General features: G+C 34.7%; 1 protein-coding gene and 1 long non-coding RNA gene across 2 annotated transcripts in view; both read left to right on the top strand.

Moving 5' to 3' along the window:
- The first annotated feature begins 791 nt into the window (after positions 1–791).
- LOC136036196 (GTP-binding protein 1-like) lies at positions 792–6,689 on the top strand. The gene has a single exon (XM_065718281.1). It carries the CDS (start codon positions 792–794, stop codon positions 2,445–2,447), a length of 1,656 nt encoding a protein of 551 aa, XP_065574353.1. The 3' UTR covers positions 2,448–6,689.
- Positions 6,690–8,047: 1,358 nt separating this feature from the next.
- Positions 8,048–25,205, top strand: part of LOC136036199 (uncharacterized) — a 37,876-nt gene continuing 20,718 nt past the window's right edge. The window contains exon 1 of the long non-coding RNA XR_010619658.1: positions 8,048–8,298. This is a non-coding gene — a long non-coding RNA (uncharacterized LOC136036199). The remainder of the gene's footprint in view (positions 8,299–25,205) is intronic.

Genomic DNA, 25,205 nt, shown 5'->3' with positions numbered 1-25,205 from the left:
GATTTCTTAGCTAAAAAAACAATTGAAAATGAAATGTTCATCAAACAACAAAAATTAGATAAATATTCAATTAAAAAATGATAAGTAAATTGAAAAATATAGAACTGAATTAAATTAACTAAAAATAACATTATAAAATTCAATAACACTATAGGACAATTCTATGGCGCTATTTATGGTTGTTTTCAAGTGCCGAAAACTCCTAAAAATGTTCTCAATTCGAAACACAAAGTACACCATTGGAACCAACTTTCACTAAGACCCTATAAAGAAAATTTGCAGTTCTTTGGCTTTAACAATAAAGTAAATTCATTGACATAAAGAATAAGGATAGTGGCTGAAACCATGATAATCTGCATCGAAAGCATTACTTTTTTTCTCTTAGTTTTTTATTTATCCGCACCTACCAGGACACTGGAACATCATAGGGAACTTTTTAATTCCTTATTTAAGGGAAATTGTTATATTTAGTCCTGTTGTAACTAAAAATAATTAGTTTTTATTTTTATTTTTTTTACAAAAAATTACATCTTCGTATGTAATGACATCATGTCGTAGGTTATAGCCTATGCTAATGCATAAATATTCAATTTTAATTTTCAGTTCAGAATTTCTGAAATGATCATGTAAACTGCAAAAATATTTATCAAGTCTTAGTAACAATTTTACTTTTTGATCCACAAGAAGAAGTAAGAGAAAAAAATACAAAATTTTGGAACAACTAAAAATTTGGTAAATAAATTTTTTTCAAAGGTAGTCCATCAAGTTCGTTAACGACTTAATATATCACCATGGACTTGCAGAAACTGAGCTTGTTATTCCAGAAGAGTGAGGAAAAGCCCGTCTCAGTAAAGCATCCTTTCCTAAGCCCATCTAATGACGAGTATGACAAGTTGATTCTGAATTTGAAGGATCGTTTTGACAGAGGAAATGGCGAAACCATTTACCATATTAAGGGAGGACAAGATGGCATTAGTAAACTCTCTAGAGAAGAGTATGACACGTGTGTGGCAACCGTAAAATCGTTAGCAGCAGCGGAGGATGCTGATTGTGTTACACTACGGGAAGAGGTGGCAAAAACAGGCTGTAGTGGTCATTTCCTAGTCAGACATAAAGCAGATGAACTTTACTTTGTGGAGATACGCGTGGCTGTTGTTGGTAATGTCGATGCTGGCAAATCAACTTTACTTGGTGTCTTGACGCATGGAGAACTGGATAATGGGCGTGGCACTGCTAGATTGAAGCTATTTCGGCACAAGCATGAAACTGAAAGCGGGAGGACGTCCTCAGTCGGGATCGATATTTTAGGATTTGACAGTAAAGGTAATGTTGTCAACAAGCCAGTTCAAGGCTCCCTAGATTGGACAAAGATCTGTGGAAATGCCACCAAAGTCGTCAAATTCATTGATTTGGCTGGACATGAGAGGTACCTAAAAACCACAGTCTTTGGCGTGACGGGTTATGCCCCAGATTACACCATGCTGATGGTTGGAGCGAACATGGGGATCGTTGGTATGACAAAGGAGCACCTTGGGCTGACATTGTTGCTACACATACCTATTTTTGTTGTCGTCACCAAAATAGATATGACCCCTCCAAACATTTTAAAAGAGACTTTACAGCTGTTGATAAAAATGTTAAAATCCCCAGGCTGTAGAAAAGCCCCTATCTTGATTAAGAATCATGACGATGTTATTTTCAGTGCGACAAACTTCTCAACTGAAAGACTGTGCCCTGTCTTTCAAGTGAGCAGCATCTCAGGAGAGAATCTAGATCTCTTGAGAAGCTTCTTGAATTTACTATCTGCAAGAATGCCAAGTAATGTGAATGATCCAGCCGAATTTCAAATTAATGACTTTTTTTCAGTTCCTGGCATTGGCACAGTTGTTTCTGGAACAACATTAAGTGGCTGCATTAAACTCAACGATGCACTCCTATTAGGACCGGATCCGGCTGGGCAGTTTGTTCCTATTACTCTTAAAAGTATTCATAGAAATAGGATGCCTGTGAAAGAAGTTAGAGGGGGGCAAACTGCCTGTTTTGCTCTGAAGAAGGTGAAAAAATCACTACTGCGAAAGGGAATGGTTATCGTTACCCCTTCTTTGAATCCTGTAGCTTGCTGGGAGTTTGAAGGCGAGGTCCTTGTGTTGCACCATCCTACGACCATTCAAGTTCACTACCAGGCAATGGTTCATTGTGGCAGTGTGAGGCAGATGGCAAAAATCTTGGAGATGTCTCAAGACTGTTTACGGTCGGGTGATCGAGACACAATTCGCTTCCGATTTATCAAAAACCCTGAGTACCTACGCCCTGGTCAGAAAATCGTATTTAGAGAAGGAAGAACCAAAGCTGTTGGACAAGTCACTAAAACGGTTCCTTATGCTACGTCAAGTGTCCATCAGTCAGGAAAACAGAAATCCCAAAAGCACCAAAAACATAACCATTGAAAGAGTTAAGCAAATGGTTCGACCTCAAACGTGAATAGGGAAAACTCAGAAAATCAACCTCATAAGCCATCTTATAAACGGACCCAAAAGAATAGCCAAAGCAAAGGAGGAGAAATGAGGATTTATCGATCTACCAGACCTGCAAGTACTCCCGACAAAAAAAAGTCTAGCAGACCGATTGTAGATTTTCGATATCCAGTTGGAATGATGGTGTGGTCAACCAAAATGAAAATTCCTTAGGTTCATCAAAACAGCATCTGCGGGAAGCCCACTGAAGGCATTTATGGATCTTGTTTTTACTTTGTTGTTTTTCAAATAGTTAATACGTGTGCTTTGGATGACTGAACTGCAATTTGAAAGTTGAATTAACTCAGTTCTAAACGAGTACATTATGTTTTCATATGGTTCTGAAAAGAATAATAAAATTGGAAGCGCCGTATGAGTTTAGGTTGGAGTTTCCTAATTTGTTGCAGTTATTAGTTTCTTTTCCTTATTTGAAGTTTTGAACTTTGAATCGCATTTTTGAAATTAAAGTATGTAACAGCCAAAAAAAAGAAAAAAAGAGCTTAAGCTAGAAAATTGCCTGACATTTTTGGTTTTAATTCATTTTAGTATTTAAGTAACTTGTTACACTACTTTATTAAACCATAGATGAAATTTCACTTGTATTTAAAAAGGACATCAACCAAAAGAGCGTGACTCTACTTGATGAGTGGCTTTTGCAAACGCTAACAACAGATAGTGCTAATAACAAGCAGAAAGATATATAGCCTCTATTAAAAAAAATTCACTGATAATCCTGACATTGGTTTCAAGCTCCGGAGTTGATATTGCAAATGACTATAGTCACGGTAGTAGTATTGGTATGACTAGTAGTCTTTATAGTAATAGTGGTAGTACTAGTAACAGTAGTAACATTAAAGTTAAATGCTCGTAAACATATCAAGAAATTCTCGGACATCGGGATAGGGCTGTTGCAGTATTCTTTGAAGGGATACTACTAGCAGCAACATTTTTATGTCATGGCATCTGCAGTGCCTTATAGTTTCTTGGTCCTACTAGGAATCAGTCTCCTGTCACCAATGGGCTTTCTCAGCGTCTGTTCAATCTAGAAAATAAAGGTGAAGACGATCAGTAAATTTTACTTCCACATCGTTTGAAGAAACAACGGCCACAAATTGTTGCGGTTCTGAAACCTATCGAGTACAGTCTTCAGTAGCTTTTTTCTGTTCCATTGCCCTCTCTTCCTTCTTTTCCCCCAAGCCCCCCAGCGCGCGTAAGTCGTTACATACCGTATTAGTTACGCGCTATTGTAGTTGTGTAATATTGTCAGGTTTACCGACTCTTGCACATGCATCATATCCCGGTCTGTAATTTCTCTTTGAGTGTCCCGGTCGTCATTTATGTTCTTGTGTCCCGATCGTCATTTGTTTCCCGGTGTCCCGGTCTGTAATTTCTCTTTGAGCGTCCCGGTCGTCATTTGTATTCCCTGTGTCCCGGTCATCTTATAATGACGTCATATACAAAGCCTTATATACTTATAACGACGTGGGGCCTGTAGGTTTTCTCTTACATCCTTAGGTTTTTTAAGCCATTACGTAACAATCAAAGAAAAAAACACTCCCTATTACGTAAAAAGCAACTTTTATTGCGTAAAAACTCCTCTATCTTAAGAAATCTTAATCTTAAGATATCTATCTTAAGAAAAACATTTGCATAAGTAAACAAAAATGCCTATTACGTAATAAACACCTGTATCTTGAGGAAACTTAAAAAAAACTGTCGGGATCAGGATTCGAAGGGAGTAATGACCGTTTAAAACTATTGAGAGGATACTACTGTTGACATAACCAATATCACTAGAGACATAGCTGCTAGACTGATCACTATGCTGAACGAAATTGAATTCCCAAATTTTGATTGGATGTATTTTGAAAATGAAAAGGGCTTGAGAGAAGGGGGGTGTCTACTTGCCCTCCAGTCCTCTTTTTACTCTTAAAAAGGGCATTAGAACTTTTAATCTTGAATAGAATTAGATCCTTTGGAAATGTAATGATATTTCTAGCTATTATAGAGCCGCACTGCGTATGATATTGCTTATATACCATTTTGAAAACCTGCATGCATATCGTTTTTTCGTTAACAAAATTAATGGCCTTAGCGTCATTAGTCACAGTGACTGTAGTGGTAATATTAATAGTGAATTTAATGACTTTTGGTTATTTGAACATCATTCTCATCGAATCCTAAAAGTTTTAACTTGATACAATTAGCCGTTGCTGACACTACTGATATTTCATTCTGATAGTCTGTATATTTGTATACTTTTGTGATTTTCATTTTAATGATCTTAACCTTACAAGTAGCTGCAATAGAGGTAGCAGTTAAAGTAGCGGCAGTAGCAGTAGTGTTAAACGTAGCAGCGGTAGTATCATTAGTAGTAGCATAAACATATTGCCTTTTGGTCAATTGATCTCTCCCTTTAAGCATTTTCTAGAAATTCCAATTTAATACTCAGACTCATTCTTGAGTTACGCTCTTTTAGCAATCTGCATATACATAGCGTCTTTTGACTTCATTCAAATGTAGCCTCGATATTTAAATGTAGTACTGTAGTTGTAGTAATAGTGGTGGAAGCAGGAGTAGTGGTGGTAACTGTAGTAGTAGTTGTTGTAGCGTATAAATATTACCTGTTTTCTCAATTGATCATATCCCTTACAATTTCCTGAAAGTTCCAAAGTCATATGCTATTCCATGTTGGAAAGTTCCAACATGGGGTGGAGATGCTTTCGTATCACCCTAAAAAAGACACTAGGATTTATGATTTCCCACTGAATAAGTCAAATCTGTAGCTTATGTGACCACCCTTTCCGTAAATACCTTAAATTTTAACAGTGGGAAACTAATATAACTTATAGTCCTTGCCCTTGGGGCCGTGCGGGGATGGGGTGTCATCTCCAAGGACGTAATTACTCGACATTTCAAAAATACATAAAAAAATGCCAGTCTCAAAATTTTGATTGGACGTGTTTGGGGAATGGAAGGATGGATGAAGGAGGGGGTTGGTTGCCTTCCAATCACTTTTGACTATAAAAAAAGGCAACAGAACTTTTAGTTTTCAACACAATGTTCCCCCTCCGAAGTTTCTGAGACCACCTTTTCCATAAAAACCTTATATGCCCCCAGGGTATAACTTACTACCCTTGCCCCGAGATCTTTTGGGAGGGGGAGGCGATCTTCAAAGACATAATTACTGGACCTTACAACTACGCTAAAGAAAATGAATATCTCAAAATGATGATTGAATGTATTAGGGGAAATTTTGGGCATGGGGGGGGTTGGTTGACCTCCAATTACTTTCACCTATTAGAAAGGGCGACACAACTTGCAATTTCTAACCGAATGAGCCCTTTCGGAGCTTTTAGGAAACTCCTTCTATACGAAGTGTCCTGGTCTAAAAAAAAAAAAAAAAAAAAAAAAAATAATAATAATAATACATTGTATCCACAGCGCTTTTTATAAGCAGTACTATTGCGTTGCCTATGGAAAATATACCCTTAGTCTTAGTAGTAACAAGAGTCATAATAATTGTAGTAGGAGTGGTAGTAGTAATAATTGTATTAGTAGTAGCAGTATTAGTATGCACACATTTCAATTTAATACGTTAAGCCGTTCCTAAGATATTCCTCGTGCGTCCTTTTGAGAACCAATATATAAATAGTGTGTTTTAATTTAGTTCAACTTACCCCTCCCTATTTATTGACATTGTTACTTTAATATGCCCAGCCTTTCTAACATTCGAAATAGTATTAATAGTTGAAGCAGCAATGAGAATTGTGGTAGTAGTAGTACAAGTAGGATTAGTAGTTTGCACAAATTGTCTTTTGGTCAATTAATCATCCATCTCATCGTTCCCTGAAAATTTCTAAGTAAGACTCTAATCAGCTCCTGAGGTATGTCCTTTTGACAATTTGCATGCACGTAGTGTGAATTAATCTAGTTCTAGACCCCTTCAATATTACTCGAAAACTTCACATATATGAACTTTGGCCTTTTTTCGACACAAAAGTTCAACATCTCCCGGTTTCTTTATTAACAAGTATTACATGCAAATTAATGAGCAAATTGTATAGCTTACAGCTTTAACCCCATGGGATGTTGAGGGGGAAGGTGTTATCCTAAGACACATTTACAGGATCTTTCAACTAAAATGGCTATCTCAAAATTTTATTAGATGTTCTTTGGGAAAAAATGGGAGGGAGGCTAGTTCCACTCCACTCACTTTTGACACTTAAAAGTGACACTAAAACGTTCAGTTTAAAAAAAAAAGCCACTTTTCATAGACAAGATTATGCTACTTACAAATTCCTAAATCTGAAGTAATCTCCAATATAACTGTATTAGTATGCTCTCTGCCTATAATTTTATAATTCTTGTCAGTATATTCCATCTAAAATTTCTGAACTGAACTTTCAAACTCAATAGACAGTTCAATTGCAAATAGAAAATAGAAAATAGAACTTGAATCCCACCCTCTTCCCAAGGGACTTGATAGGCTTCCTTAGAAATATTAATCATATTTACTCCACTATAAACATAGCTTATCTACAACCCATCTCAGGGGAGTCACATGCATATGGTCGTCCCATTTTAAAAATTTACGAGACTGACGTCACAATCCTCAAATGTCATAACCCTGCGATAATTACAGATGAAATTCTAGTCCGGATTGAGAATTCTTCAAAGAATTCCGGACGGATGCGAAATTAATTCTGCATACTTGAGATTTCGGACACGCTCATTAAAGCAATAATGTAGGCTATTTTACATGTGAAAAATGTTGTTATTCTCGTAGTTATTCGTGCCGTTTCAAATGACACGTGGCCCAATAAGTATTTGTTGTTATCTTTTAGGGGTTAAACCCCGATAAGTGGAAATCCCATTGGACAAGTAAAATAACACGGGGGTAAATCCGAAGATTTTTCGTTGATTTTTGAATTAAAAAATAGGGGATAGTTGTGGGAAAAGACCAAGTCATGGTCAATTATAGAAAAAGCCAAGACAGATTATACAATTAAGTGGGCATCAAGTCAAGGTTAATTTTACCCCTTTGATTGCCGTTGTTACTGTCTCCCATTTATACTAAACCTCTCCGCACATGCATGTCACTACACAATGCCAAACAAGAGTCAACCTTGTTGGAGGGTCTTCCCAGGGAACACATGCTAGTTGAGAGTAGTTTACTTGAAAATTGAAAAGATTTTGAATTGAAAAGGGAATAGTTGTGGGAAAAGTCAAGTCATGGCCAATTGTAGAAAAAGCCAATACAGATTGTCCAATTAAATGGGCATCAAGTGCAAGGTTAATTTTAACCCTTTGATTGCCGTTGTTACTGTCTCCCACTTATGCTACACCTCTCATGCATGTCAGTCCACAATGCCGAACTAGAGTCAACCTGTTGTGGTTCTATCTTGCCTTTTCGCAATTATAATTGCCAAATTGACAATACGATTTGATAGATTTCTATTTTTTACGAGGTAGTGCAAAAAACGCGTGTTCAATGGTCTCCACAGTTGAGTGCGCGACACTCTCATATTTAGTTTATACTGCTGCAAGCTGCACTCTCGCGCAAATACAGTGAGTTCGTCAAATTTCATCTTTATTTAGCTGAAGGCTTATGTGATATTAGTTTTCATTGGTTGTGTTGTAATCTTTCTACCGAGCCGCTAAAAAAGCATCCTTTATATTGAAAGAAAGCTGTTTTGAGCCATACAGTGCAAATAACCACTAAATTAATCACATTTATAAAGATTTAATCCATGAATATTGTGACAAAGGACATAATGCTATCGTAAGTAGCACAATAGGATATAATAGTAGCACAGCCTAGATACCAATACAGTTATGAAAACTCCTATCTTGCCCATGAGAAGCTTTTGGTACAGAGCTCTGAACTTGGCGCCTCCTCCAAGCCCGCGGTCGTACTACAAAACCATAGGCGGGAACGCAATTTTGTTTTGTTGCATACACAGCTTAGATACCAGTACTAGTTTCCTGTTACCAATTATATACCAATACCAGTTTCCCGTCTCCAGCCGCTACCGCCTACTATGTCCCAAAAATAAATTGAGTTTTCATAACTATATATTGGTATCTAAGTTTTGGCAATAGGACTGCCTAAGCAAAAAGCAAATTGGGTACAAAATTTTTTTTTCTACCAAGGCACTTTGTGTGGAAGAAGTCATCATAGAAACTTCCGAAGTGGCTTTTTTTTGGAAACTGAACGTTTTAGTGTCACTTTTAAGTGTCAACAGTGAGTGGAGTGGAACTAGCCTCCCTCCCATTTTTTCCCAAAGAACATCTAATAAAATTTTGAGATAGCCATTTTAGTTGAAAGATCCTGTAAATGTGTCTTAGGATAACACCTTCCCCCTCAACATCCCATGGGGTTAAAGCTGTAAGCTATACAATTTGCTCATTAATTTGCATGTAATACTTGTTAATAAAGAAACCGGGAGATGTTGAACTTTTGTGTCGAAAAAAGGCCAAAGTTCATATATGTGAAGTTTTCGAGTAATATTGAAGGGGTCTAGAACTAGATTAATTCACACTACGTGCATGCAAATTGTCAAAAGGACATACCTCAGGAGCTGATTAGAGTCTTACTTAGAAATTTTCAGGGAACGATGAGATGGATGATTAATTGACCAAAAGGCAATTTGTGCAAACTACTAATCCTACTTGTACTACTACTACCACAATTCTCATTGCTGCTTCAACTATTAATACTATTTCGAATGTTAGAAAGGCTGGGCATATTAAAGTAACAATGTCAATAAATAGGGAGGGGTAAGTTGAACTAAATTAAAACACACTATTTATATATTGGTTCTCAAAAGGACGCACGAGGAATATCTTAGGAACGGCTTAACGTATTAAATTGAAATGTGTGCATAATAATACTGCTACTACTAATACAATTATTACTACTACCACTCCTACTACAATTATTATGACTCTTGTTACTACTAAGACTAAGGGTATATTTTCCATAGGCAACGCAATAGTACTGCTTATAAAAAGCGCTGTGGATACAATGTATTATTATTTTTTTTTTTTTTTTTTTTTTTTTTTTTTTTTAGACCAGGACACTTCGTATAGAAGGAGTTTCCTAAAAGCTCCGAAAGGGCTCATTCGGTTAGAAATTGCAAGTTCTGTCGCCCTTTCTAATAGGTGAAAGTAATTGGAGGTCAACCAACCCCCCCATGCCCAAAATTTCCCCTAATACATTCAATCATCATTTTGAGATATTCATTTTCTTTAGCGTAGTTGTAAGGTCCAGTAATTATGTCTGTTACGGGGTGGTTTTTGTTAAATATTCTTGAGTTTATTTTAAAGGGGGTTTTGCGTTGAGTTGCTACTTTTCTAAGTCTTAATCGTTTGATGTGGATATGGGAGCTAAATTATTAATAAAATAAAAAGGCTTCGTATAGAATCCCCGGTAACCTGGGAGACAGAACCATCTCGGTGTTGTTCGAGGTCTTTTGAAACAAATATAGATTCCCTTGGGACCGTGCCTGAAAGCTAGAGGAACTGTACCTGATGCCCTAATACATAGACAGAAGATGATTAAATACAATAAAGTTTATTTACTTACAATATATAACTATTGACAAAATAGCTTCAATGTCCTATTGCACTAAAAGGTGAACATGAGCAAAATTGATCTTGACAATTCAAATCCTTCCTTAAGACTAAACTATTCGCCCTAGCATTGGGCTCATATATCTAACGCTCGATTTCTATGAACAAACACCCGCCAGACAGGCTTGGTGACCTGTGGAAGTTGGCCTCCACTACTATTGGTAATATTTGATCATGTGACTAATCGCGCATCCAAAAGCTATTCTTTGGCAAGGATTTCTCTTTTGGTTTTGAGAAAAACCCATAGGTCAGAATAACTGGTTACTTTGTTAAGTAACATTTTTTTTTATCTAAATGCATGTAGTCTAATTGCGTTGGACTATGCAAATACATGTAGTCTAATTTGTAGTTTTAATTGTAGTTTTATCTAAATGCATGTAGTCTAATTGCGTTGGACTATGCAAATACATGTAGTCTAATTTGTAGTTTTAATTGTAGTTTTATCTAAATGCATGTAGTCTAATTGCGTTGGACCATGCAAATACATGTAGTCTAATTTGTAGTTTTAATTGTAGTTTTATCTAAATGCATGTAGTCTAATTGCGTTGGACCATGCAAATGCATGTAGTCTAATTTGTAGTTTTAATTGTAGTTTTATCTAAATGCATGTAGTCTAATTGCGTAGGATTATGCAGACTTGATAAATTTAGCAACTGTTAAATTCTAAATGATTTTATCCAAACCTTTTTCAAATTGAAATTTACTAAAGGGGTGTGACTAAGAAATTTAGTCCTGAATTTAAGAGTTCCTAGAAGAGTATGGATGAGAGATTTGGTCCTATATTTGAGGATTCCTAAGGGGATGTGAATGAAGGATTTGGTCCTGAATTTTATAAAGGGGGGGGGGGCTGGTCTATATGTTACATATCCCCTTTCCCATTGTAGATTGATGTCCCCATCAATCAGTCTAATCTCTCTCTTTAAATATTGCATTTTATTCCTTATTGTTTATAAAAATTTTATTATAATTCCATAACCTTGTAAATGATGATTAAAATTTAAGAAATATTTTCCTACACCTAATATATATATGTCCTGCACCTAGCACTAAAAAAAATTATTTAAACACAACACTTGACATTAACTGTTATTACACTCGAATACCTGGTTCCAATTGTTCATTTTTACTTTATATCTTTTAACTGTTTTCCCTGTTAATCTGATTTTTAATTGATCCCAGGTATTTTAACAATAAGAATAAAAATACACGACGTAATATAATAAGATTTTCACTGGCACTTTTATTTACTTAAATTTATGATTCACTATTTGGCACTTTTTTCTTTTTAAATGTTCATCACTTATTAGTTCTGGATATTAGTTTCACACCAATCACAATTTTCGTGTCCTTGCCCTATATACTGATTGAACAAATATATTGTCATTTTCTAATTTATCACCATTTAGCAAAAGTTACATAATGTTTTTGTTTTTACGCTTTTACAAAATGGAAAGCGCGGGACTCAGAATCACCTATCCCCAGCAGTTTAAGTACAAAGGTACGGCCGGTACTACAGTTCTTCTGTTCTGCTCCCGCTCTCTTCTGCATTTAAGCGTTATCTTAATTGTCTTTTGCGTTATCTTAATTTAATTCAATAGACTGGAGTACTATCTAACACCTTACTTGTTAAGTGATTCCTAAGTTAAAAAATTAGGACTTAGGATCTCCTGAATTGGGTTCACTAATGGTGTATTTGCGTGGGTATGTTGTCGTACCCGCTGGCTGGATGTTTCGTTTTCTCTAGTCTACATCGTATAGTCAGAAATGATAGATGGGTGATAGTTTTCCGGTTGAATCAGACGTGTCTTGGGCATTCTTCGGTGGTTGATAAATCATGATAGGTGTTTTGTAGTCTTTGACCATGACGTTTGTTGGCCAATGTTAGTAGTATGCCAAATTCTGTAATAAAAATTTCCAAGCAGAATCATGTTGTTAACATATAAAATGGTACTAGTGATACGATAATATAAAGCATTATTGTAATTTTAAATTGCATAATAATAGTACATAATTGCATAACAGTAATATTATATTTTTTTTTCAAACATTCAAAGTGAAATCGAACGTACGATTTCTTAAAAGAAGTTTTAAATTCTAATAATTCTCAGGTACATTTGAAGTAACGTGAGGTATATTTGGTCATATAGCAACTGAAAATAGTTATATTTGTACTACACTATTACTATATTATTATGATTACATGTAAATATAAGAACACGGCACCAAAGAGGGTTATATATATATGTAAGATTATATAGAGGTCTTAATGTTTTAGATCATATTTTAATCAAAAAGAAATTGAACCTCCAATGCGTGATTAGTCGAAAAGTAATACATTTTGCATTATAGCCTTTCAATTATCACGCCTTGGAACGTTTTTTCCCCTTTCTTGAAATAGTTCAGCAAAATTACAAGAGATGACCTCTTAAATCTCTTGTACATAAAAAGATAGAACGAATTTTTTCGTTCTTGTTAGAGGTCTATATTTACATAAAGATTTTCTGCCAAGAGTATTTTTGATGTATATGCCAAAAAGTAATACAGTATGTTGTATCATAGCCTTCTAGCTGTTATACACCAACAATATTTCTACAGTAGGGAAAGGATGTTACGTACGGAGAAAGACCTCTTAATTTCCCCGGATTTTTACATCCTCCCTGTTAAAATGGCTTAAATATCATCAGGAGCAGTAGGGTTCAATTGATGCAACTCTTGTGCCTCAATTGCATCAGTATTTATCCTTTTTCTCTTCAGTATTTTCCCATAGTTAATTGTTAGTAGCGCTCTTATTGTTAGTGAAATAAGAAATACCATGAATATTGTGATTATAATATTATACCATGAGTTTGGTGAGAACAAACCGTATTGGCTCTCCACGTATTTCAATCTTTGGTCTTCGTTAGTGAATAATGGTATTTGCATATCTAACGCTTCCTTTATTTTTGTTAATTGCATCGTACCTTTGATCTTTTCTATTTTTGGCCATATGGATGTTTTAGATTCTTCATCATTTATATTCGGAATCGTGAAGGACAAGTTTATTCCTTGAAAATTTATTATTTTTGGGCTCATGACGTTAGTGCTGGTTGTGATTAGAGGTGTTTGGACGGTTGTTTCTTTAGTAACAAGTCTGCAACCTTGTTTGATTGTAATAGTCCCAACATCCTGTAATAATATTTCGGTTCGATAGCTGGGGTCAATTTTTTCTGTATTGTTATAACAGGATAGAGTTCCCACCGTCTTTTTAGGCACTGTAAATAACCATAAGTCGTTCCGTAAATTAATGAAAGTTTCTCTTTTGGTATTTCCTATTAAGGCTTCACAAGAATCAGGAATATTTTGTTGCTGCGATTCCTTTAGGAATAGATCTAGCATGCATGATCCTATCTTTACGTTATATATAGGTAATGTAAGTTGGCAGACCAAATTTTTAAATGACACGCATTCTTTTAATTCTTCGGTATTTGCTAACGCGTATTTTCTTCTATCTTGATCTATTAACATATATTCCGCTTCTGGGATGATGCTCATGAAGGAGTTTGTCTCTTTAATGTTGATGGGAAATGTAGATATTTTGTATAGGTCGTATATGGATTGTTGATTAATCAAAGGAATTGTGACTACAGCAAATAGTTGCTCATTGATCTCGGTAATATGCACCTTTAGTTTGGTATAATATAAAAACAAGTTAGCTACTTCTGGTTCTACTGGTAAGTGGAGACCAAATGTTAAGTGAGTCTTTATTTCGTTTAGGATGTTCTTAAGATCCGAGGGATCCACTAAGTCGTAAGAAAGAGTACCTCCTGTTAACTCAAATAACGCGAATTCAAATTTACTGACATCAGTGGCTAAGTTCAACAAAGACATAATAACAATGTCTAGTGACACCATTGTTAGGCTGGAATCAGAGATTACTCTGTCTACCTCATTTTTTAAATAGTTCATTGTGCTGACTGTTCTTGATATTTTTTTGGATATAGCCTCGATTTTGTCTTTTTGGTAATTGGCTATGCTTGCTTGTATTTTTTGGACATGTAGTGTTGTATTCATGGCTGTGTTGAGTCTTTTAACATTATCTCTTAGTATATTCAAATCTTCTTCGGTTGACAAACCGAATAGTCGGGAAGCAAGTTCTCCTACTATCGGGATTAGACTTGTTGATCGTTTATATTTACTTCTTCGGAAAAATACTTCGAATATACGTGTAGTGCTTTGTTTAAGTTTTTGTATTTCTGTATTGAATAGTTCAAATAACGCCTCTAACCTTTGTCTATATAAGATAAGGAATGCCTGATGAGTTGAGACTTTATGCGCATTCTCCATGGTTAATTCCGGGAGGGGTTCTAATTCATCCTTTGCTGGTTCGTCAGCCATGGCCAGTCGCGCGCAAGTTTTTTTACCATCTATTGTCCAACATTCTCTCCAGTGACCTTCATCTTGACATTTTTTGTCTCCATCCACACATCGTGTTCTTCCATAGTCTGTCTCGACAAAAGGGATTTGCCACCTAACTTGTATTCTTCCCTTTTTTGTAGAAGTCCATATCCAGCTAGTTGATTGCCATGGTTGCCTTACTGTTATTAAAATTTCATCGTTTTTAATTGGCATGAGTACACCAGGTATAGTGCTTGTAGTAATTTCTGATATTGAGGTATCTAACTCTATTGGTTGTGGGTCAGTCGTCGTGGGGTTTGACGAGGGGAATGTTTCTTCCACTTCTGTTATTGGGGTATGTTCAGTTTCGATTGTTGTTGGAGTAAAATCAGTTTCTGCTGTGGTTTCCTTGTTCTGAGTATCGTATTTCCAGAAAGTAGTCGTTTCGTATTTTCTTGCGGTGCTTTTGGGGATTTCCATTAATCCGTTTGTGCTTTCTTCGGTATAAGACGTAATACGTGGAACATGGGCGGTCGTGTTGGTTTTGGTAGCTTCCGTTGTGACGTTTATTATTCTACAGAAATATTGACATTTAAACTTGTATTTTGGTTTGCTGGTACCATTAGTGGAATTCAATCCCACTTCAATATTTTCTATACCTCTTATTATCTCTGGTATTTTATTTGTTCGCGTTACGAGGTCAGATACAATACTTGTTGCTTGGGTTTCAATTGTAGCGGTTTGCTGTGTATATTGGGAAATACTGGTTATGTCTCTCGTTTCAACCTTCGTTGGTTTTATTTCAGATAAATCTATTTTTTCTTGTATTGGTTTGTTCTTAGCCCTGTTAATTTGTTTTGGTCCATTCCATAGTTCTTTGAAGAAATTCCATACTGTGGGCAATTCGTTCAATAACGCATATTGTCCATCGTAAAATTTTCTTTGTTTAAGTTGTGTCTTGATTGGCTCAATTGTATTTTGGGTCTCTTTATCGATATCTGAGTTTTGGTCCTCGTTAATTGACCTTCGTTTTCTTTTTTCAATGGTTTTTCCGAATCCTATAGCTTTATCGATTTCGGCCATTTTCGCATCAAAATCATCTACTATTCTTTTTGTTTTGACCTTGGGAGAGTTAGGGGATGTTTCTTTCTTTTCCTTATGGTTGTTTTTGCTTGCTTGTAGTCCCTTGTCTGATTTTAAAAATTGAAAAATTGATTCTTTTAGGTCAAATGTATTTTTCTCCAGTCTTATAACTTGTTGGAATAATGTTTCAAATGGTTTAGGGTCTAGCTTCATAAAAATTTTCCAAGCATTGTTACTAGTTAGAAGTGAATTTTCGTGTTTGAATATTATCCCATGCTTTACGACATCTTGTGTATGGGCACCTACACACATGGCCATCAAAAATGTTAAGATCATCACTCTTATCTGTAATCAATATTTAATCAATTATTTCTGGCAAAGTATGACAGAAAGAAAAAATGGATTGCGTGACGCTGAGATTTATTAAGTATTAATGGAGTTTTTCAATATAGATTTAAGGGGCTAACACACTATTGTCGTTACGATATAGTGTTAAACAAATCAATTTAAAAAATATCAATAATTTTAAATTGGGGAATTAAAGAATATTAAAGATGCTTCCACGAAGACTTGTGTTAGAATAGACTAAAGTGTCATTACGGAAGATCTTTGGCACCGCCCATTTCAGAAAAGGGGCTATTTTAAATAGAGAAAAAACAAGGATTTTTTTGGAAAATAGGGGGGAACACTCCCTAAAAATCACAGAATCTTAACGAAAATCATATAATCGTATTCGGCGTATCCGAGAACCTAGTAGCTAAAGTCTCATGTATCTTTCTCAAAAATGTTGAATTTTTTGTCAGAAAATTAATAATTGGTGTGTGTTTTTGGAAGATAAAATAATAATATTCAAGGGTGCAATCATTAGGTATTTAGCAAATTAAAGTACTAGCTTAGTCTCGCTAATAATCTATTAGGGAATTTTTTTTTTTTTTTAAGTTTTATTTTAGGTCTAGGATGGAGTTAACTCAAGACCTATTAGATGTTCTCTACTCTCATTGGGGGGGGGATGGATAGACATTGGCAGTATTTATATTGAAGTTATCTTATTTAGTTACAAAAATACCTAGATATAAAAAAATTAATAGCACTTGTATTTTGAGAGGATCGCCGTTAAACTTCTTTATAACTCCAAATAGTTAAAAACTAAAATTGTCTAAAATTTTCCTAAACAAGGAAAAATTTGCTTAAAACACATATCTGATAAATGTATGAAATAGTATGAAACAACTTGTGTGTCTGATACGGCTTGAGGCTTAAATTACTAATTAAGTATATGTAATAGAAGGATAGGCTTATTTTATTGTTAAAGTTTTGATTCGTGGCATTAATTGGGTAAGATCTAATTATGGTTGGGTGGTTAATGTAGTTTGGAGCTTTAAAAGTAGGGATAATTATTATATTATAAGATTGTAAGACCTAGTAACCATGTTTTTAACTTATTACAGCCATTTTTTGTATGCACTTTGAGAAACAATTATAGCCTTTGCAAAACTCGCACAAATTCGAGAGGGTGTCTTATTGATGTATAATAGTTTGACTTTCGATAAATTAAGTGTTCTTTCGCATTTAAACTCATTCTAGCTTAAAACTACCTGGCTTAGTTGCAAAAGAAGAACAACCTTTGACTTATGACTTAAATCGTTTTTAAATTTAGTAGGATCTTAGCCTAACTTAATTAATAAGTTGTAGGCTACTAGTCCTTTGTAGTACAAATCTATATTGTACTTATTTAAAATGAGTTAAACTTTAGGTTAAGAATTTGAAAAGTTTCACAACTTGTTTCCTTTTAATTTTTTTTTTCTTAAAGAATGATTGAATAAGAAAAAAAATAAGCATTTTCTCATTATGCAGAAATACTCTCTTATCCCAATTATCTTGTCGTTAAAAAAAATAAGCATTTTCTCATTATGCAGAAATACTCTCTTATCCCAATTATCTTGTCGGTTGAAGATGTGCCGTATAATTATGGCTTTTCGAAAAACCTTTAAATTTGATGTATTCACTACCTCAGGTAGGTGTAAGTAGATTATAATTGAGGGTTTTATTACAGCACTTTGCATCTGGAATGAGACCAAGTCAAATTAAGAACAATGTTTTACTTTGTAAGTAGCAATATTTCAATAGAATGATGCGACTATTTTTGGTTCTTATACTAAATAAATATAGTAGTTAACTTTAGTTAGCTACTAAATTAAAAGTTAAGTGTTTAAGTTTCTTTTAAAAAGAAAGTTGTTTTCTTTTATCATTATATAAAAGTCTCGTTTTACAATACATTGTTCAGTTGTTTAGATGGGAAGACTATATTCTGTTATCTAAGCGAGATACATAAGTATACTTTGTGAACAAATGTTTATCAAATATAGTTATTGTGTTTTGATATGTTTTCAAAGCTTGTATTTTCAAAGCTTGACATTTGAAGTATTTTTCAAAGTCCGGACCGTGTCGTGAATCCATGTAGATCGCATAAGGTAAGAGATTGAATTTCGTGAAATGCCCTTGGGACATTTTCTGTTAAAATTATGCGAAGAAAAAAAATTTTTTTATTTTTTAAGTAGTAGGCTAAAGGTTAGTAGGCTAAGTGTTAAGTTTAGATTTTTCGTGTGTTATATGCTATTACACTTATTTATAATAGTTTGTAAAGTTCACAGGTCCGGCGATTTTGGTAATTTCTAAACATATTTATCTTACTATAAGTATATGAATTAAGTTAGTTATACGAAGGTTATATATTTTTTTTTTTTAATGTTAGTTTTTGGTAAGCGTAATTTATTTTGAAGAATCATTACCTTATTGCCATATATTTCCTGTTTCGTTCTCCTTTCTGTTCCTGAAACGTTTTTACTTCATTTCATTTTATTTTATTTTTTTTTACTTTTAGTTGCATTTAGGGGTGTTTTGTTCAAACTCTACTTCTGCTATTATCTCGTAATAGTTTTCTTGGCTTTTGGGTCCGAAAATTGATAGTAATTGTAACCCGTTTACAAGTTCTCTTCCAAATTTCATGTTTTTAAAATTGGAAGTTAAGGAGGGGTGAAGTTTTCGTGCCTCTTTCCTTAACTTTTTTACTTTTCTTAGGTCAACTAACGTTAAATGTGGCTTCCAGTTTTCTTGATTTACAATTCGTACTCCGCTTTTGGTAATTTCTTTCGAGATTTCTTCTATGATTGGATTTAGGCGCGTTTTAACTACCTCTTCGTTCTCTAATTTCGCATATATAATTTGCTCAAAGAAATCCCCGATGCCTTGAAAATCAAGATAAAGTTTTTCATTTATGAAATTTTGTCTATATTTTTCTATGGTCTTGACAAAAGCACTTTTTACATGTTCAATTTCAGTATTATTTTTCAGATGCAATACTTTTAACGTTAGATGGAAGGAGTTTTGTTTGATTAAGGCTTTTGTTAACTTAGGGTTTGTTTCAATTACGTGTTTTTGCATTAATGAAGCATTCATCCTTATCTGAGGGTTTTTAACTTGGATTGCGAGGAAGTAATTCGGCTGAGATTCCATTACTTCATATCTTTAGACCAATCCAATTTCTAAAAAAAATTAAATTGGGTTATATTAATAATTATTGGGTGGAGTTAGGCATGTTTTCATGGATAATTTCGTGGGATTAGCTGTTTTTTACTCAGAGGTTTAAAAATTTTGTAAAGTAGACAGTTTTGTTCCACAGTTGATGTCGAAATTATTTTGCACGTTGAAAATTGGTCCGCCTATATATGTTAAAAAATCTTTTGATCTAGGAATAGGAGCTGACCAAAAGGTTAATTCAGATATTTGACCTTTATTTTCTGAATTGTCTTCCGCGAACATAAGATATTTTTGTAAATTTTTAGGTATTTGAAGGCTCCACAGGGTATAATTTATATTTCTTTTCTGCATAAGAAGTCGGACGTACCTTCTGCACTGTTCTTTTAAGGTTAAGAGTTTTGACACGTTATGGATTACTTTGAAAATTAATATTTTATGGAAAAATAGGGGGTCCTTACAGTTCATTAATTTTTCAAATACGATTATATCTGTTTGAGGCGCGATTTTTGACGCAAAGTTGTCATCGCATTCGCTACAGGTAAAGATTATTTGTTTCAGTTCATTGTAATCTGGTTCATAAATATGGAATTTTCGGCCGTTTCTTATCAAATTACTAGCTGAATAATGGTTCTTATAGTCTTTATAAATTTTGTTTAGTATGCTTGGTTTTTCCAACAAGACATTTGTATTTCTTTTTATCAATATTGACAAAAATCTGAGAGGCCATATGATTGTATAGCCTTTGTCATTATAGATTCTCCAGAAATTTTCGCTGATCAATGTTGCAACTAGAGGGTATTTTTTGAGGGGGATTTTGTTAAGTAAGATTGTAAAAGTCCGAGACGCAAGTTGCTGTTTGTACTGGAAGTTTTCTTTTCTCATTTTGCGTGTAAATGAACAAAATAACAAGATTATCAAAATTCTTGTTATCAACTTATTAGTGATGCTTACAGAAATTTTGAGAAGTAGATAGAGAGTTCGGTATTGTAATTCTCTTGTTGCTTTTTTAACGGCATTTTCGAAATCTTGGTCTAATAATTTGTGTTCAATTTTTGACAAATTTGGCAAACTTTGTGTTTTACATGGAAACCAAGCTGTTCGGTTTTTGAGGTATCTGGGGGGAGTTTTTATGGTTCTAGTAAGTTAATTGGCGGTTACCTTGGTACTGGTTTCTTCTAGAATCGCGTATGACGTGTTTATTAAGGTATTGGTTTCTATTCTCAGCCAACCAAATTTTTCATTTATTTTACACGGTTCTTCCTTGTCTACAAATTAGAAAAGTTACATAAGGGGGGAGGAAAAAATAAGGGTGGTAAAGGGTAAAAAGGGACCGTCTAGTTCATAATTTTCTGTTATTCTTAAAATTGGCCCACTATTGGCCAGTAAATTGCACCGTGACTTTAAAAGGTAGGGGGTTTTAAATGTTAACTGGAAGTCCTTTTCGTTGATTCCAGGGCCGTTTTCCATGTACATTATGTATTTCTTTAGGAAAGTGGGAATATAGAGGCTTTGCATGGAATATTTAATGTCCGTTTTTCTTAATATTTGCCGTATTTTCTTCCTGCATAGATCTTTTAGACTGAGTTCATCTGAGGTCGTGTGAATTATTTTATAAGTCAATTCCTTACGAAAGCATAGTGGGCTAGCTGTGTCTAGGAATTTCTCATACACAATGATGTCTTTATCTGGCAAAATTTTTGATCCAAAATTTTCATCATTCATGTAGAATTTTGTCGTTACATTTATTAACTCCATATACTGTTCATCATAAATATAATGGGATGAATTTTTTACAATTATTGGGTCAAAATTAGTACTGTATCTCAAATAGTGCTCATATATTCCCAACAATATATTTTCATCTTCCACAATTTTGTAATTCACATTTAGTAGTAAGTCCAGAAACTTTAAGGGCCATATTATTTTGAAACCTGATTCTTGTTCTATGTGCCAAAAGTTTTCGCGTATTAAAGATGCTATTAAAGGATACGCAACGGGGGGCATCGCTCGGAGTAGGGCTGCGAAAGTGTATGCAGCATGCCTGTGCCTATAATCGTAATCTTTGCTCAATATTTCCAGTGAGAATGATCCGTATAATAGGATGATTATTCCGTGTATTAGGAGATCCTCGTTAAAAATAACGGGAACTTGCAATAATGAATATAAGGTATTATATTCCAAGTTCCTTACTGCATTAGTTATTGCGGATTCGAAGATTATTTCCCGTAGTTCATAGTCTATTACTGAGAGGTTTGGTAAACTTAGGGTTTTATTTGAAATCCTAAATTCTGGTCTCGCAAACATTAGGTCTTGGTTGGTTTCTAGGGTGTCGGTATTACTTAAGGTTCTTTGTCTCGGCATTTTCCTGGTTAGTATTAGTCACACGTATAAGCAGGCTAATTATCTAATGAGTAATTACCTTTTTCCGCTTTGAGTCCTTTTGGTGATTCGTCTAAAAAAAAATTGTAGATTTTGTTTATTGTTTGAATTTTTTTGATTTTAATTTACCTTTATATGCGTCTTTTTTTGCTTCTACCGATTTTTTTCTCTTTAAGAAAATGTTATTTCCCCTTACTGCGTAATTTTGGGACGTTGGATCATACATAAATTTGGCGTAATGTCGGATTTCATCTAAGGGGCGGTGAATTCCTTCGTACTTAATACAATTTTCATTTTCCTCGATCTTATAACAAATTTTCGGTGGTCTACATTTATCAATTAAAAGTAGATCGGTTTGATTCGGGCCTTTGCAAAACCAATAGCTTATATTAAATTTTTGTTGTAGTTTTCTTATTAATAGTTGAAGGCTTGTTAAGTTTTTTCCTTTCTTATTTTTATTTGAATATTTTATTTTTACTTCTCCTCTCGCGGGTTGATATTTAGGAGTATTCGCTAATTTTAAGCCAAATCTATATGTATGAGGTTCAAATTTTGTTAAATCGTAGTTGAGGTACCATGTTTCAGCATATACCTCTTTACCATTCTCGTCTTGAACTAAGATCGCGGCCGCATATATAATGTTTTCCTTAGCATGGATAATTGAAATAAATTCTGTATCTATAATGGCTTTGGACATATTTTGGTGGTAAATGGGGTAGTTAATAATTTAAGAGGGATTCAATAACTTGGGGAAATCGGAAGCGAGAAATTTTGCAAGTTACAAATTAGAAACGTCAAGTAAAAAGTGGAGAAATACAATGTACATGGATTTTTACTCAAATTCGTTCAAAAACGGGCGAATATTCTATATAATGGGAAGCATTGGTTGGTACAGCCTTGGTTAAAGCAACGAAGGAACGGCAATCGGTAATCCGTACCGATACAGCGTACGAACCCGGACAAGGCTCGTACGCAGCATCCGCACCAACCACCGACTATTGGTTCTTGGGGAGTTTGGATTATAATTTCCACTTGTTCACTTTATCACTGGCTGTAACACTGAAGAAGTAGCTTTCAAGGGGTCCTCTCAAGTTGTATGCGGAAAAGCAAGCTGAAACACGCTAAGCTTTTCCACCACAACCCGCAAGGGCGTCCGTTGTCGTTTAATCTCAGGTTGTGTGTATAGTAGACTTTCTTGTAATTTCGAATGTAATTCTAGTTTCGAAACCTAAATCGTCGTCTATGCGTAAGGTTTAGCAATATTAATAAGCTTTCTAATCAACGTTTTGTTACAGCTGAGTTATACTTGTGGTAAGACAGCTTACCAAAGCTACGGGTTATATTATTAGAGAAATTAAAGTTTTTTAAGAATCAGGAAGTGTCTCGCCTACTTATCTGGCGAAACGTTTAGTCGATGGGGCAGTTTTAATTTTAACCCTTAAGATAATCCTTAACTTAAAGGAATTATTTTAAGAAAAATGTTAATGAAGCAGTTGCACTCTTGCGGTTAATCTTAGCAAAAATGTGATTTTGGACTTACTTAGAATAATGAGCACTCTTTGAAGATAGGCCAATTTTTCACTTGGAGTCTTTCAGCTTTCCTGAAAGGTACTTTCTTTTAAGGATGTTTTATTACGGGATGGTTTCTTAGCGTAATTAATTGACAATTAGCAAAAAAAAATGATTATTTTATTATTATTATTTTTTTCTTTATTTTATTTAGGACTGGTAGATTTTCATTTTTTTTTTATTAATAATCTAATTTATCTGGTTTTTTGATAACTCGGCCTGACCTTGTTGTTACCTTCTCTTCAGTAGACTCGGTTTTTTTCTTTGGCTTCGCTAGCGATATCAAGTCAAACTTTTTATATTGTTTTTTAAGAAATTTTTGACCTTTAATTTGTGCCTTTTTAGCCTGGGCAGTTGCACTCTGTGGTCTTGTTCCTTCCACATCTTTGGGCTCATTTGTGCCTGATTCACTCTCAGTATCTGAGGAACTAGTTGTAGATTTAGTATCTGGTTCTCTTGAAGTAGAAGTTTGAGATTTAGGTGTAGATCCAGCTCGACCTTCGTAAATTTCTTCACCTCGTGAAGTGGAGGGTTTATTGATTGACTCGTCCTGTTGATCTCTGTGCTCAGGAGAATTGAACGATTCTTGGGAGCTTTGGGAGGATTCAAATGTCTTCTTGGGGTGCCTCCACTGCTTGAAAGCCATGTCTTCCGGGGGGTGAGGAAGTGTTTGTATTAAGGTTTCCTTCCAAGATACCCAGTCCTTTGGTTTTGCCTTTGAGACGGTTATATCGTGATATTGTTGTTCATCTGTAGCTGGATAAGTATCAAGTGTACTTTGTCTAGTTTTAATTGGGTAATTAATAAGATCCATGGCCTCCCGCAATGTTTGTCGCTGCGGTTTGTAGACATTTTCTGACTCTATGTTACCAGGGGTCTGTATAGCCTTATTTAATTCATCTTGTAATGAAAAGGGTCTGTCTATTGGTGTGACAGGGTGTACCAAATCATCGGGGAAACGTTTTGGTGGAAAAGGTGTCGAAATTCGATCCGGGAAAAATTGCGTTTGTGGAGAAATTGTATAGTCCAACTCTTCTGATTCTTCACTGGAAGAGGAATCGCTATTCCTCCGTCTCCGCGTAACGGGGGTACTTTTTGGGGGGGTAACCATATTTGTCATGGTTAGAAATTCATTAAATTTTTCTTCGTCACTACTGTTTTCAAAATATCCTTGTTTGAAATTAAAAGGTTTAAGCTCACTTAATCTAGAGCGAGGTGGTTGATTTTCGTCCTCCGAGGTATTTGATGTTGAAGGTTGAGGGGTCCATGTTTCTGTGAATTTTGCCCTTTTTATACGACTAACATGGGTTTTATAAATTTTTCCTGTTTTTGGTTTTAATAGTTTAAATGTAACATTATTATCATACCTTTTAATTATTCTTAACGGTCCTAGGTAACGGTCCGAAAGTTTCTTGCCGTCCGATTTGTTTTCGTTCTTTAAGTAAACGCAATCTCCTACTTGGAAATCGAGTTTACCTTTGACATTAGGAATATTTTTTGCTTCTTGCTTTCTTTTTGATCTTTCTATTTCTTGTTTTACAAGCTTATAAGTTTTCCTCATTCTATTGATAAATTCTTGTTTATAATCTTGAGAATCATTATAAAATTGTCGTGACTCTATAATTTCATTATAAGGGATTCTAAAGTCTCGTCCGAATAATATATAAAATGGGTTATCGCGAATGACCTGGGAGTAAGCTGTATTTATTACATTTGTTAAATAAGGTAAGGTCTTATGCCAATCCCTGCGATTTTCTTTCGTATAAATACTTAAAATATTAGAAAATAGTTTGTGTCTGTTCTCGATTTTCCCATTGGCCTGTGGATGATAGGGGGTCGATACCAATTTATTTATTTGAAGGAAAGACATTAAATCCTTGGTTACTTTCGCTACAAAATTAGGGCCGTTATCGCTTAATACTGTATTAGGGATACCGAAGTTAAGGAATATTTTAGCGAGAGCTTTCGACGTTGTATAGGCGCTTTGATTTTTTAATGGTTTAGCAAAAGTGAAACCAGAAAAATGATCAATTACTGACAGTACACATGTATGTCCTTCATTAGAAGTGGGTAATCCTCCACTTGTACCATATAAATCAAAAGAAACTATGT

The sequence above is a fragment of the Artemia franciscana genome, chromosome 15, assembly GCF_032884065.1.
Source record: "Artemia franciscana chromosome 15, ASM3288406v1, whole genome shotgun sequence".
NCBI classification, from domain to species: domain Eukaryota; kingdom Metazoa; phylum Arthropoda; class Branchiopoda; order Anostraca; family Artemiidae; genus Artemia; species Artemia franciscana.
Note: the sequence above shows the minus strand (reverse complement) of the source record. Positions and strands in the feature narration are given on the sequence as shown.

Coding starts and splice junctions, on each gene's coding strand:
- LOC136036196 (XM_065718281.1), top strand. CDS start 792: ATGGACTTGCAGAAACTGAGCTTGTTATTCCAGAAGAGTGAGGAAAAG.